Source organism: Leptosomus discolor, chromosome 1 (genome assembly GCF_034619465.1).
Source record: "Leptosomus discolor isolate bLepDis1 chromosome 1, bLepDis1.hap2, whole genome shotgun sequence".
Taxonomy (NCBI): domain Eukaryota; kingdom Metazoa; phylum Chordata; class Aves; order Leptosomiformes; family Leptosomidae; genus Leptosomus; species Leptosomus discolor.
In genome coordinates this window covers 60056748-60076123 of record NC_141391.1, presented here as the reverse complement: position 1 = coordinate 60076123, position 19376 = coordinate 60056748, and the positions used below count along the sequence as shown (strand labels likewise).

Sequence of the window (19376 nt, the reverse complement as noted above, 5' to 3'; positions counted from 1 at the left end):
GGAAGCAATTAAAAAAAAGTTTATTATCCTTTCCCCCCCGCCTCTCAAATGGAGTGTTACAGCAGCGGGGTTTTTTGGTAAACTTGACACAAACTGATGTCAGTACGGGGGGAGCAAAGCCAGGAACAGTGCACAGATCTTTACATCTCCCCTCCATGTGAAATAGGACAGCCTTCCAATTTTCTCCATCTGCCTGTGCTCAGGAACGTGCGTGCTTCAGGAAAACCTAGGCACAAAGACACACTCACTTCCCTAGGCTTTGACAGCAAACGTGCACTGTACACATCACCCTCATGTACCCCTTTAACAAATGCTCGTTAAACATTGAAGAAAGGATTGCCTAATACAGCTACAATGTAGGGACATATCTATATCTATTACTGAACTTCTTGTGTGCCTTTTTCTGTAAGTTTGGCATATCCTTAATATTCAACAAAAATCATATTAATCTATACGGTGAAGGCAGTTAATCTGGTTCCCCTCTTTGTAACTCCATGTAAAATCTTAGAAGTGCACCAACAGAGCTTTTGCTGATAGTAGAGGACTGGCTTTTTCTTTCAGGGGAACTGTTTGTGGTTTTTTTTTTTTTTTTTTCCTCCAAAATCAAATGTAAAGGAAAGGAAAAAATAGATGTCTCTACCAACTATATATTTTAAGCAAGCTCTGAGTAGAGTGTAATGATGTGGCGCTGAAAGTGCCTGAACACTTTCAAATGAACAGGTAGGCTTTCACTTATACCCCAGCAGTCACATGAGTGCTGAGGTGGAGGCATGGCACTGCGCAGGCAGGCAGGGGTGGGCAGCCTCTGCTGGGCAAGCTCGATCTGAGGCATCTCATGGGCAGAGACCACAGCTCTTCCCTGCGCTCTGAGCAAGTACCACAGACCTAGGAGACCTTAAACTCTAAAATAAAACACAAACCCTTCACTGATGGCCCAAACCCTGATGACTGGAGAGGATGGAAGTGATTTTGTTCCCTCACCTGTGCTGTCACACAGCAATGCCAGCGATGTAACCAGACAGCCCTTGCACATCCTCTGCCACTGTTTTCTCCCTCAATTGCAAGTATTGAATTCTATATTATCCAACCGTGGGCCTCTTGGTGACAAAACTGTAGCCAGGGCTGTCAGTGATGGTCAGATTTGCAGCGATATATGCACTAGTGACTATATCTGAACTACATTTTTACATAGGGCAGGACATGCAGAGTTAACATGAAGCATTTCCAGTGGCATCCCATAGTGTACCAGACCTGCACAAACACTGCTGTATATTAGGGGATACTACAAAAGCAAGCCAGGAATGAAGTCAGGTATCAGGAAGCTTAGACCAGGTCTTCCCAGCAGCATGAACACGTCTCCCATAAATTCTAAGCAATTGCAGGCATGTTTCACACAGGAACAAGTTTTTTACCTTCAGCAAGCTTCACTTTGGAAAATTCCTAACTGATGCATGTGCTTGATATCACAACTTCAATAACATTAGCAGTGCTAGCAGAAATAGGAATAAAATTACAAGCATAAGACCCAAAGGTACGTGGAGCCACACTTTAAATTAGAGAGGCCCAAGAAGATAGCATAGGCATTTAGCACTCCTCATTCTCACCGGGATGATCAGCTTCAAATGATGCCAGCAGGCAGTGGGCACCTACAACAGCTTTAGGAATCAAGCCTCTTGCATTTCTGAAGACATCATTTTGAGCAGCACCTTATGGTATTGGCTTTGCTATCACAGATTTGGGAGCTTCAGACTTAATTTGAGGTAATAACCCCAAACATAGTGAGGATATCTGATCTCTCCCCTGCTTGCTGTATGGGCACATGCAAGACATTTTGGCTCTGCACCTTGCACTCCCAGCCGTGTGGAGGAAAAGCCACTGTTCCCAGTGAGGGACACCCACTGCTGGGGGCCAAAGGGAGACCTGGGGTGCACCGAAGGGACAACGAAACCCAGTGGGGACTGTGAGGGGGAAGGAAGGTGTGATGGAAATGGAGGGCTCTAATTTCTCCGCTGGCCCTTGCAGGCACCACTGGTGCCAGGCTGGTGTGTGTGTACATCTCTGCAGGGGGCCTTTCCACAGGCACCCCGGTCCCGACTGAAGGGGTGCTGTGGGCATGAGAGCGGCTGGAGGACACCGTTCTCGTGAGGGTGCGATGGGTGTGATTAAAGCACCCCTTCCTCCTTCCCCTTTCTCCCTCTTTCCCCTTCCCCTCTTCCCTTTCTCCACGCTGTCCGGGACTCCTGGCAGCAGCCCAGGAAAGCACGGGGCTGTCGCTGTCCCCGCGGGGCCAGGGGCCGCCTTCCCTCCCTCCATCCCTCCACCCATCCACCCAGCCCCGCGGCCGTAGCCTGGCCGTCCCGCGGCGGTGCGGGGCGCTGCGAGGGTCCCTTCCCGCCGCCCCGGGCGCCGCTGGCCGCTTGTCGAGCCCGGGAGAGAGGGACAAACAACAACGACACCCTCTCCCTCCCGCCAGCGGGGCAGCTCCTGCAAATACCAGCACCCTAAGCCGGCCCTCAGCCCTGCCCGCCCCGCCGGGGCGCTGTGCCCCGGGGCTCCCCCCGGCCTGGCTTCCCCGGGGGATGCGCGGCTCCCAAGTCCCGGGGCACCGGGAAAAATAGGAAATCATGTACTGCCTTCACAGGCTTTTATTCCCTTCTCTGTCCCCTTTTTTTAACCTTTAAAATAGTAGTGAAAAAATAGCCCTGGCTCGGGCTCTGAACCTGAGGGAGGGGAAGGTGGGAGAAGCGGGGGTAGGAGCGATGGGATGGACGAAATGCGGTCAAAGTTGGGGTTTCTTTTTTCTTTTTTCTTTTCTTTCTTTTTTTTTTCCTCCCTCCCCCTCCAGTTCGAAATCAGAAATTACTGCCTGAGGAGCCGATACTCCGTTTTATTGGCTCGTAAAAAAAAAGTTTTGAAAGCCTAATTTCCACCAGATACATTTATTTTCCGTTGAAAGCAGAATTAGAACAATACGCGCGAGTAGGTGCCATTAAACCTAAGCCATCTTTTGCTGTTAATCACAGGCGAGAAGGAGTAGGAAAGTCAGTAAGGAACACTGTGTTTTAAACGCAAAAATCCAGATTTTTTTTAGGAAGAGTAAGCTCAGAGAAGGACTGAAGCAGCCCAAGAAACACGGAGGGACCCTTAATAAGAGTTAAAATTCAGTGTCAGGTTACTTCTCGATATTGCAGGGAACATGCCGTTCCTGGAAGGGATTTGTGGTTGTGAAATGCATCCCTTGCTAAAATACCGTTTGATGTTTGTGTCGAAGAGGAAACCAAAACAATCTTTTCCTTTTAAGCCCCGATTTCAAAACAAAACTAAAAGAAAAGGAAAAAAATCCCCCCAACAAAAAAATCACTCTAAATTTAAAACTGAAGCTTTGAACAGCTTTCCTGGCGATATTTGCTTCAAACCTCACAGGCGGAGTGCCCCTGTGTTCCCGAGATCTCCCTGCCCTCCCTTCCCCCGTTTCTGCTGCTTGTATGGTAGGTTCAGAAGCAAATGCCCTGCTAAATAATTGCTAGAATTTGAAAAAAAAAAAAAAAAAAAAAAAAAAAAGAGAGGGGAAAAAAAAAGACGGGAAAATGCGCACCAGCATTCAGGTGCTAACCTACTTATTTGAAAGTAATTTATTTTCCATTTTGCCCGTTTTCCCCCTTTAAAACAGAATGCTGAAAGAAAGAATAAGTGCTTTAACATTTCAGTGTTGTGCTCTGGTAATTACTTTTTCACTTTTCCCCTAAGTTCCAATGTGAAAACCTCACAGGGGGGTCTTTGCTGTAGCAGGGCTACAGTTCCCAATCCCAAGCGCAAGATCTGCAATTACAAACCCATTCGGTGCCCTTCCCTATCATTAATATGCACAAAATCCTGCTGCTAATCTTATAATCTGTTTTGTTTCATCAATTGCTTGCCTAGCACCCGGCGGGAAAGAAAAAGAGAGAAAGAAAAAGAAAGAAAGAGGAGAAGAATAAAGCCGGAAAAACACGGAAAGCTTCCTAAAGTCAACGAAAAAACCAAATAAATCGGATTTTATTTCTTACAAAGCGAAAATCGTTAAGACTGTTAAATGGAAGCAGGATTTTCCGTTGAGGGGGTCAAGAAAATTTAAGGAGAACTTTGAATATATCCAACATTTTATTTGCATATTCGATTTCTCCGCGTACGGGTCACGAAATGAAGTTACTTAAGCAGCCAGCTGCGGAACCGAGAGGCTGCGCGTAAACACCTCGAGAGACCTTATTAATATTTCTTGGGTTTAATGAGGGAGCGGAGGCGGCGGGCGCGGTCCGGGTGCGCCTCCGCCGCCCCCCGCGCTGCCCTCCGCGGCCGCGCAGCTCCCGCGGGCTTGTCACACGTTGTCATTAAGACTTCAGTAAAACAATGAAGACATTATTTTTTTTTTAAATCCCCCCCCCTCCCGGCGCGGTATTAAGGGAATAAAACAATCTACGCCACACGGGTCCTATTGAGATTAATGAAAAAATTATGCAAAAAAACCCCAAACCCCTATATCTCATAAATCTCATTTTCCGTTCCCTGCGCCAGGCCTCCCCTCCGCCTTGCCTTGCACCTGATGATTTATTAAGGTAATCTGCGGGGATAACTACACATGTGCCCAGCTCCGGCTTGTCCCAGCTCATCTCCTAAGTAATTGTTTCTCATTAGTTCTGATAATGTTTTAATAGCGTTACCCATAATTTAGTCAGCCAAGAATTAATAACGGAGGGTGCCCTGAAACGCACCGGGGGTGTGTGTGGGGAAGAGCTGCGAGGCGCAATATGACCAGGTAGTCTTTAATTAATCAGATTAGCCCGGAGGTCCCCGCGCTGTAAGGGAGCACCCGGCGCAGCGCCCTCGGACGGGACCCGGGGGGCGGGTGTCGGCCGCGCTGCTCGTCCCCGAACTCCGCGGGGTGTGTGTGTGGGGGGCTCCGCCGCCGCCCCCCGGTGCCAGCCCGGGGGGGGGGACCGCCCCCCGCCCCTCTGCCCCGCCGCTCCCCGGGCCGAGCCCCACCGTACCCCCGCCGTTCCCGGGGGGCCGCGGCGAGGCGCTGCCGCCGCCCCCGCCCTCCCTTTCCTCGGTGCTTCCACGCGGGTCGGTCGGTGGGGTTTGTTTTGGAGTTTTTAAAAATTTTTTTCCCTCTCCTTTCCTCTCCCCTTAATTAAACCAAAAATAACCCCAAATGTTTAAAATCGCTGCTCGGAGATGGAGGGGAAACATACTAAGTGAGCAGATGGGAGGAATAAGCCCCTGTGACTCCATACGTAAAATGGCCATGGAGGCGGTGAAAAATGAAACTAAAAAACAACTGTTTTCTATTTACAAATTTAAATAAACAGAACAGCCTTCCCCGCGGTGTTTGTCTAAGTGCAGCAGCATTGCTGCTGTGTAGGTCATGAAAAGGTTGGTGCATAGTTTAAAACTTCCCATTCTGTTAATTTCTTAAAGAACAGTCGTTCATAGTCTGAGCACAAAAGCTCATGATTTAATGAGGAACAGAAACAAAATCTCTGATTGTTGGTGTTTCAAACTTCATTGGAGTCCTCTGGCAACCACAAGTTGATCCTCTGCAGCTTCAATACCCTTTAGCCCTCCATATAAGAGTACATGCTGAATAGAGGACAATGCCTGGTTGTTATGTTTATTTACCCTTACTACAAGCTGGGTTAACCTCTTCAAAACAGCTTTACTAAGCCCGTTAACCACACGGCCCACATGACCTGTAGCCGTATCCCTAATGTGATGTAAATCTGACTCGAGACCATATGCACAAGTTCTGCTGCATTGTGCCTCCGAAAACTACAAGTTTATTGCCGTCCAACCCTTCCCGGGCTGGACGCTTCCAGGAGGAAACGCTCTGAATAGCGACCGCTTAAAAAAAAGAGAAGAAAGTCAAGAGTCCCACATTGTTGGAGCAATATTTTTAATGGCTGTGCCACATTTACAGAGGTGGCGGGGAATGCAAAGCCCGCACAGGGTCATGATTTTCATCACAATTATTTCAACCGGTGCATAATTATTTGAGGCTTTGCCCTTTCTGACAGGAGTTATGCACCAGAGCGGGAAGAAGCATAGATACAAATAGAAGCAATCGACCCGGTTTTCATCTGCTCTTTCAACAGAGCTCACAGTTTATGTTTTGCCTTTCTTCTTCAGTGAAGTCATAATCCTGCGTTCATAGTAATTATCGTGATGTCACACAGTCAGTGATGTAACTTCATTGCAGGCTATGAGTAGTATGTGGGCCGTGCAGGAGCGAGCAGTGGTTTGAGTCGGGAATAGTTTTAGTAATTAGCAATTCTGGCAAGCAAACTATGACAGATCTGCAAAATGGAAATGAATTTCTGCTTAAGCTTGAAGTCTTTAATTTCCCCCCCCAAGTATTATAGTCATCTTTTAAAACAGCTACTGGGGCCCCATGGCGAGAGCTTCATTTACCAGCTCATTTTTTCTTGATGGCTGTGGCAAGCGTAACAATGTTCTGTGCCTGCTTCAGTAATGGCATGTCGATCATGCTCCCGTGGAAAGTAAATGCTCCCTGGAAAAGAGAGAATATAAACTTCCTGAGAGGACCTCTGGAAATTGTAGTTGGCCTGTCTTTTTCTTTAAAAACACATCCATTTGCCAAGAAATGCCAGCTCCCACAGGAATCCTGAATGAGTTTTAGGAGACAAACTAACCGAGGCAGGGCAAATGCGTTTAAAGAGATGCGGTGGGCGCTGAGTCCTCCAAAGAGGAGGCAAAAAGAGAGAGAAAAGAGAAGTCCAGCGTGCAGCCTGCTTGTTTCAGCCTCTCTAGCTGGCAAACACCGAGGGTCAAGAGCAGCAAGGCCATGGATGCCAGCTGCGGGGGCTGGCAGACACTGCACCTGGGGGGCAGCTCCACTCCCCATGTCCGGCATCACCCTCCAGCACTGGGGCCATGCCACAGGGCCGGCACGAAACTGTCTGCAGATGGAAGGGAAAGCCAGAAGTGTTATCTTTGTCAGGAAACAGCAATAGGCGTTTTGAGGGGGGGAGGGAAGTTTCCCTGACTTGGGAGTGTATTGAGGTTGTGCTGCTGCACATCTCCATCAGGTCTCCAGCACTAAAAGTAGGCTGGGCTTGTGCTTAGAGCCAGGGGCTGGGATGAAAGCTGAAGGAACAAGTAGCTGGCGCAATAATATTGCCCAAATCTGCTCTGAAGCCAAGGTAAAGCCCACCTGAGCACTGCATATAGGGGATTTCCCAAAGCAGATGAAGAAGTAGCCAGTGCGCCTCAGTGGTGGTGATCTGAGAGCAAGGGCGGGTTTCAGAAGTCACTTTGTATTTCTAGGGATTTTGTGTTGGTACCATGGTGACAAGTTTAAAATAATTGACTATGAATTGTAGTTAAATCTTAAACAGAAGACACATGTTTTAAATAGGGCCAAACCTGACTTGTTCCTTTGGATGCTTTAATCCACATGTATTGCTGAGGTAGGCTTTTGAAGATAAACCACTGTGCGTCAAGACATGCCAAAGTTCAGCGGAAAAAAAAATAAGTATCTTATTTGTAATTCTGACCGTACTTGGAGATATTCTTGAAAAAAAACAAATACAAAGATACAATCCCTTCCCTGAAGAATTCAGAATTGAAGGCCTGGCCCCTGCATTGCGTAGGGCATCTCTGTGAAGCATTGCGCACCCTTTTAATGTCCTGCTGCAATCAATACGGGATCACAGGCTGGCCTTAGATGAGTAAGGCTAACCAAGAACAGGGTAAGAACGATAGCAGCATGTGTGTCTATGCATGCATAGCGAGAGAAATGCAGAGGAGAACAAGCCGTTTATTGTTTTCTGGTTTTCATTTAAGGCTTAATAATCATTAAATAGGGGACTCTAGCAAGTAAAATGAAAATGTAACCCATTTACAAAAGTGTTTAGGAAATGTGTTGCTCCAGTGACATATCTAGCTTGACTGAAGCAGTATTAATTAAATACTAAATCACATTCTAGAACAGTTAAGACAAAAATCCACCTTAAACAGTAATCTAATATAAATCAGTATCGTCGCATGTAAGAACAGGCTGTATTAAAGGCATTAAAAGTCTAATAGTTAAAACTATTGTTTTATTCAAAGTAGGATTTCCTTCTATAGCTTGCAGTATTTTAGATGGATTTGGAGAACAATGGGACTGACAGATACTCAAGCGTAGATGCTTCAAATTGAATTTCTTGTTTACAGAGCAACCAATCAATCTTACATTACCCCAATAACAACAACATTAATAATATTATTATTACTATTACTGTTAATAATAACACACCACCTTTTATCTTAGCTACACCTCAGCCATTTTCACTTATACATTTAAACCTTTACAGAAAATGCAGTGTCAAACTATTCCATTTATTAATTGTTGTGAAAATAAATTGGGAACTAAGTAAACATTTTATGACATAGGACTTCTTCAGAATAATTCAGGTCTATGTAGTGATCTCGAACTGCGAAATAAATTTTTTTCACTGTAAGAAAAACATATTTTAATTGTGCCTATTTTTCTATAGGCATTCAGTCAAATAATATCTATTGCTTAAAAGAGAAATTTGCATGTGGGATGGCAGTGGTAAGTAGAGATATGTTAAGGCCTGGAATCATCCTTCCTAGTTCTGTGAAATGGCTGACGTAGGAGTGCAGTTATCCTAAGCACCTGCAGTAGTTTGCAGAAAGAGATGGGCATCTAGGAATGGCAATTCTGATCTCTGGTGGTCCAACTCATGATCGGGAGGGTCTTATCCTTTCCACTGACTGTATACAGGATGCTCTGAAGTCAGGTACCTCTGCAGGTGCCTAAGTTGGAGCATGATGAATCTGGGTCACGACATCTTTTTTAGAAAGCAGGAGTTAATTAAACAGCATGCCTGTCCTCTCCTCATTAAAATAACATGTTTAGAAAGGAAACCAGGATAATAGTGTGTGTGTGGACACATGAACACTGAACCACTTGAGATCTGCCGTACATTCTCTTCTTGTCAGCAGGCAGCTGTAGTTTGGGTTGCTAGGAATTTGAATTCTTGAAGGAAAAAAAAGCTTTTTTTTTTTTTTTTTTTTCTGACAGCAAAGAGTTACATGAAGAAGTTGGCTTCTCTGCCTGTTCACTCTGAGGCTTATTTTCTCCCTGCTAATTTGCAGCGTTGAGCTAAATTCCAAAAAAAGAAACCAATTTTAATGCCATGGAATATACTCTATTCACTGCCTCTCTTTCCACCCACAGGTTTCAACAGATAGGAAATACCAGTAATTATAGCTTTGTCCCCATGCTCTCTTTTCCAGTTCTGCTAGATGAAATTTGCCTTTAGCATTCTTTCGATTTTCTCTCACATGAAAGTAAAGAAAACAAGACTTTCTATAAACACCATTTGCTTTGATAGCGTTAATCTGGGGATTAATTTAGTCATAGATCTAAATTTTCTTTTTGGCTAATTTTCTCAATAATGTCATGCTTCCAGCTTGTACTTAGACTGTAGGACCAAAGGTTGGTTCTTAAGGAAGCTTGCAGTGTGTATGGGAGAGATGGCAGGTGCGTGGTGCAAGGCTGGGGTTTGCATCCATCGTGTTCGGTGGCTTGTGGTTCTCCCTTGCCATGTGGCTGTATAGATCATTCAGTGGGAGCCTTTTCAAAAACCTGCAAAAGGACCCTGCCACCAGAGTCAAATGTGTCAGACCTGCCCTGGGAAGAGACAGGCCCCCCAGGGAAAGGCTGAGGGAGGAGCTGGGAGAAGGAGCAGCCGGCAGGCAGAGCCACAGCTGATGGACACAACCTTTGGGTGATGATGCATGGGTGCAAGTAACTGGGGTGGGATGAGAAGCGGGGACTGTTTCCCATTTGGGTCATCATGCAGACTAGCTAAGAGTCCTTCCCAGTTGACTGACAAGCAAGGAAAGACTCAAAGGTGTTTCCTTTGGGATAGCTCTGAGAGAGCAGAGCAACAGGAAGGCAGACCCATCTAGCTCCTCTTCTCTCTGCCTGGTTATTGCAGCTGCCCACAATTTGTCATTTCCCCATCTCCATCTCTTGTATCAGACCACCTTCTCTAGGCTGAACGATGCAGGACCAGTACTATGTAATTTGCTGCATCCCTCAGGAACCATGTAGTATTTGAATACAATAAATTCACAATGACATTTAATGCTCTGTTAAAACAGTAGTAACATTTTAAAAAACATAACAGCTATTTATGCAAGATGCAGGCCATGCTGAGTAAGATCTTAACCGCTCTACTTTGAATTTCAATGTGTCTTAAAGTGCTTTGAGAATGGAACAGAGAAGGAGAGAAGGCTTGTGGCAAATACAGAAAACAGCTGGAAGGGAATTAAAATTATAGAAAGCTGCTAGTTGGTTGGGTTTTTTTTCTTTTCCCAGAAGGAAACAGCAAAAAAATTATAGTCTTGGAAAAAAAAGAATGGAGCATGGTCAGCCCCAAGTAATAAAAAGACTCAGCCTACAGACAAGAGAAGCGATAAGGCAAAGTTGACAGAGAACAGTCATTTTCACAGGTCAGGAGCTGAAGATACAGGCTCATGAAAAAGGGGGGCAAATCAAGTTGTGCACTAGGAATAGCTAATGCAATAAATTTCCAGGTGGCTGTGGAGAGGACCAAAGAGATGCAGAACCAAACTTTGTAACACAACGGTTTGACAGAGCATAAGCTTATGAACCTCCTTTTGCATACATGCAGCTGCTACCAAAACCAACTCATATCTAGCCAAGTGCAAGGTGTAATTGAGGGCTCTTTGGCAACTTGGAAGACAACTCTGGCCATATGTTACCGTGGATCTTGGACATGGCTCCTGTCATATCTGTATGTCATCTTTAAAGATTTCCTTTACCTATAAGAAATGACATGTATCAAGTTGTAGAAAGAGTCTCAGCGTTGCTCTGCTGTTCATTGCCACAGCCAAAAGGTGAACACGTTACTGCAGTGTTTCCTGGAACATGAAGACCTCCTCATTTTGTGTGTGTCTACGTGTGGCAGCATTCACATGCTCTGTGAAACTTTTGGGTGTAGTTAAGAGCTTGGTAAATCTATGCAACCATCTCATAAACAGAGTATGGGTTTTTTTTTGTTGTTTTTTTTTTTTTTTTTAATAGCAAGAAGCATTTTACCTTTCTAGAAGTTAAATGGACAAGATTCAGAGTCCATGATTTCTGTATCATCTGGGGATCAATATGTTTTGGCGGAACTAGGAAAGGTGAAGAAACGATACAGCCAATTCTCTTGCTAGTGTTTATCATGGGTGGTAGAACTGTGCTGACTTTGACTACAACAGGAGATAGACAGGATCACAAGTGAGGTACCCTTCATGTTTTTCCAGAAGATCAGGGAAAGTAAAGTTTCATACTTCTTCATCCTGAAACCTTTTCATAATATACAGTGTTACGTGGGGTTTTACTCCAACCATCTTTTGCTTCCTTATGTTCCACTGGGTTAACAAGAGAAACAAGCTGGCTAGAACTATAATGATACAGAACATTTAAGGCACCTCATAGTGATGTGACACAATGATCTCTGAGCTGTGGATTAAAGTACATGAGTTAATTAAAGTAAAATAATAATTGTTCTGGGACATGTGGGACAGTGATCAGATGAGCTAGTCCCCTTTGGTTGACAAGGAAGATTAGATGTACTCCTGCACCTGGGAATACTTGTGGCTTTTTCCTCAGCATTTTCTCTGTCTGGTTATCTGTGCCTCTATCTACGTCCATTCCCAGGACTGTGATGAACTCAATAAGAGGGTTACTGCAGACCCTCAAAAAGTCTACCAGCTTCCTGTTTGATGGCAGATGGGACTCCAAACATGAGCACTCACAGAATTGCAGAATGTTAGGGGTTGGAAGGGACCTCGAAAGATCATCTAGTCCAACCCCCCTGCCAGAGACTCATGAGAACTCTGTGCTTTGTTTTGGGAACGACTGCTGTTGTTGTTAATTACCACAATCATTGGCAAGCCTTTGCTAATAAACCTTTGTTTTGATGCCCTGTTCTACCAGATCTCATCATACATGTAGCCAACAACTTCAACTCCCATGTGACAGTGGCCAGGACTTTCTTAAAGATATTTAGGAAGATTACATTAAGCCCATGGCTTGCCTACAGTGGAAAGAAAAAAATCAATCGTCTTGCATCAGATGAAAGAATATAGCCAATAGTGCCATATTCATTTGTTGTGTGTGTCAACGTATGGGCTGTCCTGGGCTGCTACATAGAGATAGCCAACTTTTTCAAAAGCAGTTTACTTTGGGAATCCAGTCAGGCAATTGAGATGACAGGCTTGGAGGTGCTAGGGGATCCTGGTGAGTAGGTAAGGCTTTGGCATGGGCGAGACTCTAGGTACCCGGGCCAGTGGAAGAAAAGGAAAAGCAAGCCAAGGTCATGTTCCATGAAACTGCAATACAGACAAGAAAGCACCTGCTGCTGAGTTTTGAATTAAGTCTCGGTCTAAGATAGGGGTTATCTAATGCTTACGGAATTGCCAAAAAAATTGCTGTCACTAGTTAGGTGACCATTGATTGGAAGACAAGCAAATTCATGAGTGAGCAGAGGTCCTTTGACGGCACTCTGCTGTTGCAGCGTTAGAAATACTGCTCCGCTGATGAAGATTTGGTTTCTTCAATTACTTTTCTCAACAGTTTAGCTAGCAATACTTCCCTTTGCAGACCAAATCCCTGCAATGAGTGCATGGCAGTTGGGTTATCTCCTTGTCCTACTTGGCTGCCTTCTGAGGGCATGTGCACCTAGGACCTAGGGGAAATAGGTCCAGTGAGTATGGGGGACCAGCGAGCCAACCACCCTTCTCTCCTCCATCATTAGGAGATGTCGTGAATCAAACAGAGCTCCCACACTGCTCTGGTAATGTGGGCCAGAGGCTGTGTGTGAATACAGCCATTGTCTAAATAAGCGATTATGTAAGTCCCCTTCCAACCCCTGTGACCTGTATCAGCACGCGCGGGCAGATGCCAGGCTAAATGGAAATGAGCAGAACGGGTGATGCCAGCTGGCCAGTGAAAACCTTGCATACCTTCCACAAAGGGAAATGGAGAATCCATATAGAGAAGCATCCTCAAGTCCACAGATGCAAGAAATATTTGATCCACAGTTATCTGAGAAATACCAATTCTTCCCATGACAATTCAGTGGTTTGCCCACTTCTAAAACCCAAAGGTCTAGTTATGACTTTTTGGAGACCACAAAAACACATGGAATAAACCCACTGAAATAGCTTGGCCCTGAGAACATTATCTCTAATCCTGAACAATATTAACTGTTACAAGGACGTGTGTTATGTTCTGGAAGAAGGGCAGATTTGCTCTTCTGAGGAGGGAAGGAAGCAGGTGGATGGCAAAGGGTCCCCCTAAAGAGCATGGTATTTAGGAAGATAATTCCCCCGGGATTAAATGAAAACACACATTGTTTAAGCAACCCCCTGCAGAGGAAATTTGGAAATCTTTGCTTTGGGGCTTAAAAAGAACGCTTGGATTTGCTTACAGGTAATGAACAAAAGAGAAGAGAGTGCTGGTCTCAGCAAATGGCGTTGGGTCTGTGCCTGGGGGAGGAGTGATTATCTTGACTACAAAGGAATGACTTTCCCTTGAAACAGAAGGCTGAAACCATATTTTTGGGGAAGTCAAGAGTAGGAAATAAGCTAACAGCTGTGATGGTGCTGAATGCAGGTTTAATTAATTTTTTTCTTCTGCAAGTTGTAGCCAAAGAACTATCATAAAGAGCTGGGTCACGATTCCACATTTTAGTGATGAACTTCCAAAGGTCAGTGAGCTGCTAGGAGGTGTTCGATGATATCTGGGTCAACTGAGCACATTTTTCAGGCTGTAACAAGATAATGTCTCACTCTCCTCTCTGCTCAGGCCTGTCCTGCCTCCAGATCAGGCTGACTATGGCTTTCTTTTAGCATCTTTGCAGTAGGTAGGAAACACCCAAATAACTAGTATAGTCACATATGACGAACTGAAGACTTCACATGCAGCAAGTTCTACAAACAGAGCTTTTTTGGTTACATATTTCCGTATCTTCTCCTTTGAACTTTTTGACATTTGCCCCTTTCCTGTAGCAATATTATGGGACGAAAGACACTTATACACAAAATCTTTGGGGAAAATAAATGGTCCCTGAAAAGGTTTGTCAAAAATGTGGTTTTTGGCAAGAGGAGGTGCTCAGCGTGTCTCTGTGATCTGTTGAAGGAAGGGATGGATGGGGAGGGAATTCTGCAAAGTATCAACAACAGCAAGTTTCTTAGCCATTTTGTTGATATGAAGAAAACATTACATTTCAGTACCTTTTGTTTCTTTTTACCAGTGTACACTTCCACCAGAGCAGCAGCAGTTAGTTCAGAGGATAAATCAGTTTGTAATGCCAGAGCAGGCCTGTTTGTATGAAATAGGCTTCTACCTCTAGGAGCAGATGGAAGGACACAAAAGGTCGAGAAAGAAAGAGCAGCAACAACATGAAACAGAGATTAATTTTTACCTCAAATAATTCCCGAGCAGCAGTACAAGAACTTTGGCAGAAAAAGCCCTTTCTAAAGCTCAACAGGCAGGAAGGACTTTGTGATCCCTCAAGTCCACAGTGGGTCAGGAAAGATGAAGAACAGGGACCTACAAGGTCCTTTACTTCTCTTCCACCTGACATTATCATTCCCAACCGATGAATAAGGGTCTTGTCCTGCTGTGTGAGCCAGACAAGCTGTTTTTCCCTCTTAAGCCCCCCAAGCTGCCTGAACCACTGGGGACACCATTTCGGCTGGGATGGGCCAGGGGATCCTGCTTGGTCCAGCTCCAGAAACTCGTTGAAGCCACCAAAGTCTCTGTCTCTCACTGAGTAAACAGCCTGTTTAAGATCCCTGAATGAAAGGCAGACATGGGGGGTTTTATTGCTGTCTTTATATTTTCTTTAGTTTCCTCCTCATTGTGGTTGTTGCCTTCCTGTGCACTCCTCTAGAGTAGGAAAGAATAAAATTAAAGAAACAGAAGAAAGTCCTAGAAATCAGGAATATTCTCCACTGGTTTCCATCCTCTGTCTCATAATGTATCGGGAACGGAAGAATCCTAGAGAGCACACTTGCTCTTGCCAAGCAAATCTTTATTTTATAGCACAAAAGCAGCTTCCTGGACAAACATCCTATCCAACCATGCATTTTTTTCCCCCTAGTGAGCATCATGGTTATTATATGGAAAAATGAAAAGTAACTAATATTAAGACTTCAGCATCCTCAGATGCCCTTAATTAAGTAATAGAGAATTAATTTGAGGTTTATAATCATGGAAGCAATTTATTAAATATAGACTAGAAAATTTCATCTGGAAGTAAATGACTACAGGACACACAAAAGGCATTTGATACTGAAAGGGAAGGCAGCTACAAAACACAATGCAGGCAAGAAAAGGAAAAACAGTGAAGCCCCTTCTGTCAACAAGAGTGGAATTATAATTTTTTTTGTAGTCTATATTTTTTCTATTTTCAGATTAATTTTCTGAATAGGATTGAACAGCCATGTTTTACTGCCATTCTCTATTTCAGCTGATGGAGCTTTCACGGAGAGCTTTTCTAGGTCCCTGAAAATGCCAGCCAGCAGAGAGAGGAGTGAAGAGGCAGCAAGACTGCTGCTACTTAAATTAACTGAAACAATATTTTGGCTGTACAGGCGTCTGAATTCCCTCAGTAAGCCTTAAAAAGAGCCATCTGGTCAGAACATTACATCTCTGGTTAGATTCTGCTTTGGAAATTGAAACAAGGCTTGTGAGTGCTTGTTAATGCTTTTTAAAGAGGGATTTGGGAGGTGGGTAGTTGCCTCGGTGGGTTGCTTGGTGCAGAGCAGGTTTTGGCACAACAGTGGGCAGGTGTCTGCAGCGATGGGTGCCTTTCCACTCCATGCCCACAAAAAAGCATTGCCTGCATTGGGAGTGTGCTGGTATGGCATGGCCCTTCCAAAAGCAAGAGCGCTCACTCTGTCTCACCAAGACCCTGCATGCACATCCTTGAGCTGACAAGGACAGAGGGGTTGTGACTTCCTTACTGAGGAGGAACCCAGAGGGGTGCCATTCAGTGCCCTCTGCAGGGCCTGTGTCCCCCGGGACAGCAGCTGCCTTCTCCAGGAGCTATCTCCGGGTGGAAAGGCTATGGAGGGGCACAAGATTCGTTCTTCTGCTCCCGGCTCGCGGAGAAACTTCTCCCTGTGGAAAATGTCAAAGCGCCATCCGAGTCCCTCTCCCCCCGCGTTTTGGACACAGGTCTTTAATGAGTGGAGGAAAACAGATTAAGAGCCACCGAATGCCTGCTGGGGCGTGTGTGTGGGAGTTGGCAAGAAAATGTTTTGTATGAGTTTCTGCCCTGCTTAGGAGCTTTTGCAGCCCCGCATAGTAAAATCTGTCTCCTTCTCTCCCCACCTGGCATAACTCCCTCAGGACTGATTGCGCCAGTGTAGGAACCAGTATAGCACAAGCAATTAGCTAACACAGCCCCTTCTGCTCTATTGCAAAGGTTCGCAATTTGCCCCAGATGGATCTTTCTAAGAGAAAAGCCTTCAGCTGTGACAGAAATCACATTTCTAAAATCTTTTTCAAATAATAAAATTGTATAGAGAAACTTTAAGTACTAATAGGAGCTCTCTTGATCTCTATTTATTCATCAATTTTCACATTATAATTTCACTTGTCCATTTTTTAAAAAGATATTGAACATAACAGTGTCCCATGCTTAAATCCCACCAAGCGCTCTTCATCTTTGCATAGAGATGTACCTGAGCATGCACTTCTTAAGGCCGAAGCTCACAAAAGGTAGCAATCTATCACAAATCCCTGAATCCCCCACTCTGTAGCATGAGCAATATACATTGCCTAATTAACATAAACAACAGCAAACGCCCTGTATCCTCAGAGCGAGAGCTGATGGGGCTGCAGCCCAGCGTGCACAGAGGTAGCCTGTGCCACTGGCGTTGCCCTGGGATGGGATCCAGCTTAGTTGGTGGCACCTCAAAGTTCTGCCTGCAGTCTGTTCTGGGCGAGGGGAGCGGGGAGCTGGGCTGCTCCTCACCCCCAGCTCCGCGTAAAGCCCTGAGATATAATGCCCTATAAAGTGTGATATAATCCCTGTGGGTTGATGGGGTCCCACACTGCCCCATGCCAGAGGGATGCTCCAGCACATCCCTCCCAGGAGGGAGCCCAAAGTAGCCTGCCACCTCCAGGGCACGGTCCTGCTCTCCCAGCACCTATAGACTGGACTGGGGCAGGATGAATCCCTCGTGGCTGGGCCCATACACAGAGAGCCATCCTGGGGGCTGTGACACTGCCAGGAGAGGGAGGGCAGCGGGGAGTGACCTCCCCGGGTGGTGGTGGGAGCTGGATCTGGCCCAAGCATGAGGGCGCATCGTCTCCAAGATACAGTGGCTTGGGGTAGCTTTTCCTAAACAAAGAGCATTATAAGGGAGCCACTGCTGGAAATTTCCATTCCTTTGTTGGGTAGATGCTGTGTAAATAAGTGCATTCCTAAGATTTTTCATAATCCTAGAAAGGTCCGTAAAAGAAACTGTATAGTTTGTCAAATTGCTGGAGTTCATATATATTATTCCTCAGCCGCTGGGAACATGATATACAATGGCACAGAATATAATGCAAGAAACATATGCTAAAGTTCTTTTTAGCAGCACTCTGTGCATTCATATGTGGCATGTACAGATATGTCTTCTGTTTTGCCCTGTGGGATCTAAAATATTCAACCCATATTACAGCTTGGGTTTGTGAATTACTCACCCTAACTCTAAATAATCCTTACCTGACAGGCGACTTTGGTGGCAGCATTTAGCTATTCCCTGGTTTAATGTGCGGGTGGTTTGAAAGAATTTATAAATTAGTAGATAAGGTAAATGTGTAAGCAACCTCTTTACTCTTCTACTTTTCTTTCTGTCTGAATTTTATTTAAAAACAGATGATTCAGGAGGATCCCATTATGATAATGATATTGTGCCTGATGTATTTGCAAGTTGAATGTCTCAAAACCGTATTTTCAATATCTTACTTTCTTGTCATATATAAAGAGTAACTATGTATGTATGCAGTGTATTGGTAATGTAAATGCAGGAGTCACTTACATAGTAAAGACTATTGTACCTTCACTGTTAGAAGTCAGGTCTTCTTCTTGAAATAAGCTAGTAATTTCTCCCACTAACTCTACCCTCTTGGACTCAGTTAATCTGGATTTATAAGATCACTTCCCTGTTTAATGTGGTACAAATACTTCAGAAATTTAGAACAGAAACTGTCCTTTAGACTACCAGAATGATGTTTATTACCCTTCATTTTAATTTATGAATACACTCTGATATTTAGACTTTCCCAAGAGTTACGCCTGCTTTCTTTAAGATGAACTTTTAAATTTTGAAATATCCCCTAGTAATGCAATTCTACTGGAAAAATATTGAAATGATACAGAAATAATACTTTTCTTTTTAAGCAATTTTCATTTTTAGAGCTCAAATTTCTAGACAAAAATAGAGCATTTAATAAAATAATTGCATAAAACACAAAATGTACTTTTTCAACATTTGTCTTCCAGTTGTCCAAAATACAACATTTCTATTTATTTCCTAGATATGCTATTTTTCAGTCAGATTAGAAATGCAAAAAAGAAAAAAACCCAAATCCACAACCAAAACAACCTAGAAGCCAAACCAAAACAACCCCTCAAACAGGACTCTCTTGGTAAGGTAAGCCCAAATACTTTTGGCCAGCTGGTTAGCTCTCTAATTTCCTTCTGTTTGGACACTGCCACAGCATCTCCAATTCTGCAGTGCTCATCCGAGATCCTAATTTTTCCTGACCTCAGTACGCACATTTAAGGGCTACTATGTCAAAGCATTTCAGCCTCCAGGATGAAGTTGCCTGGTTCAGCCCTCTCTCAAAGAAAGATTATTATGGCAATTGTAGCTCTCAAATTGAAATAGATTATAAAAGCTTATTACTGTACTTTAAATTAAAGTATTGTTGACTAAGGGCATCAAATTTTAAACCAAATTAATAGAAACTATGATCCTGAAGACTGCAGACCAGTAACTTATCTACCACACAAACAGCCACACAAATCCCTCACATTTATTTTTTCCAGGCTTTCAACTTTGATTAATAACATGGCAAAACCATGCAAGTCTCAACCATATTATCCACAGCTATATTTTTAGTCTTACTGACATGAACACTTTAATATAATAAAAGGAAAAGGAAAACAGAAGAGGTGTTTCATTAGGACATGAGGATTACTAAAACCGCTGTGTGGAGTATTTGTCAGGAGGTGGTAGGGGAAGAGTTATTACTTACATTTTAGCATGTCGCTAGGACGCAGAGC

General features: G+C 44.2%; 1 protein-coding gene across 1 annotated transcript in view; it reads right to left on the bottom strand.

Moving 5' to 3' along the window:
* Positions 1-6439: 6439 nt before the first annotated feature.
* Positions 6440-19376, bottom strand: part of CLYBL (citramalyl-CoA lyase) — a 179475-nt gene continuing 166538 nt past the window's right edge. The window contains exon 8 of the mRNA XM_086482056.1: positions 6440-6544. Within this exon, the coding sequence (XP_086338182.1) occupies positions 6449-6544 (96 nt within the window). The 3' untranslated portion in view covers positions 6440-6448. The remainder of the gene's footprint in view (positions 6545-19376) is intronic.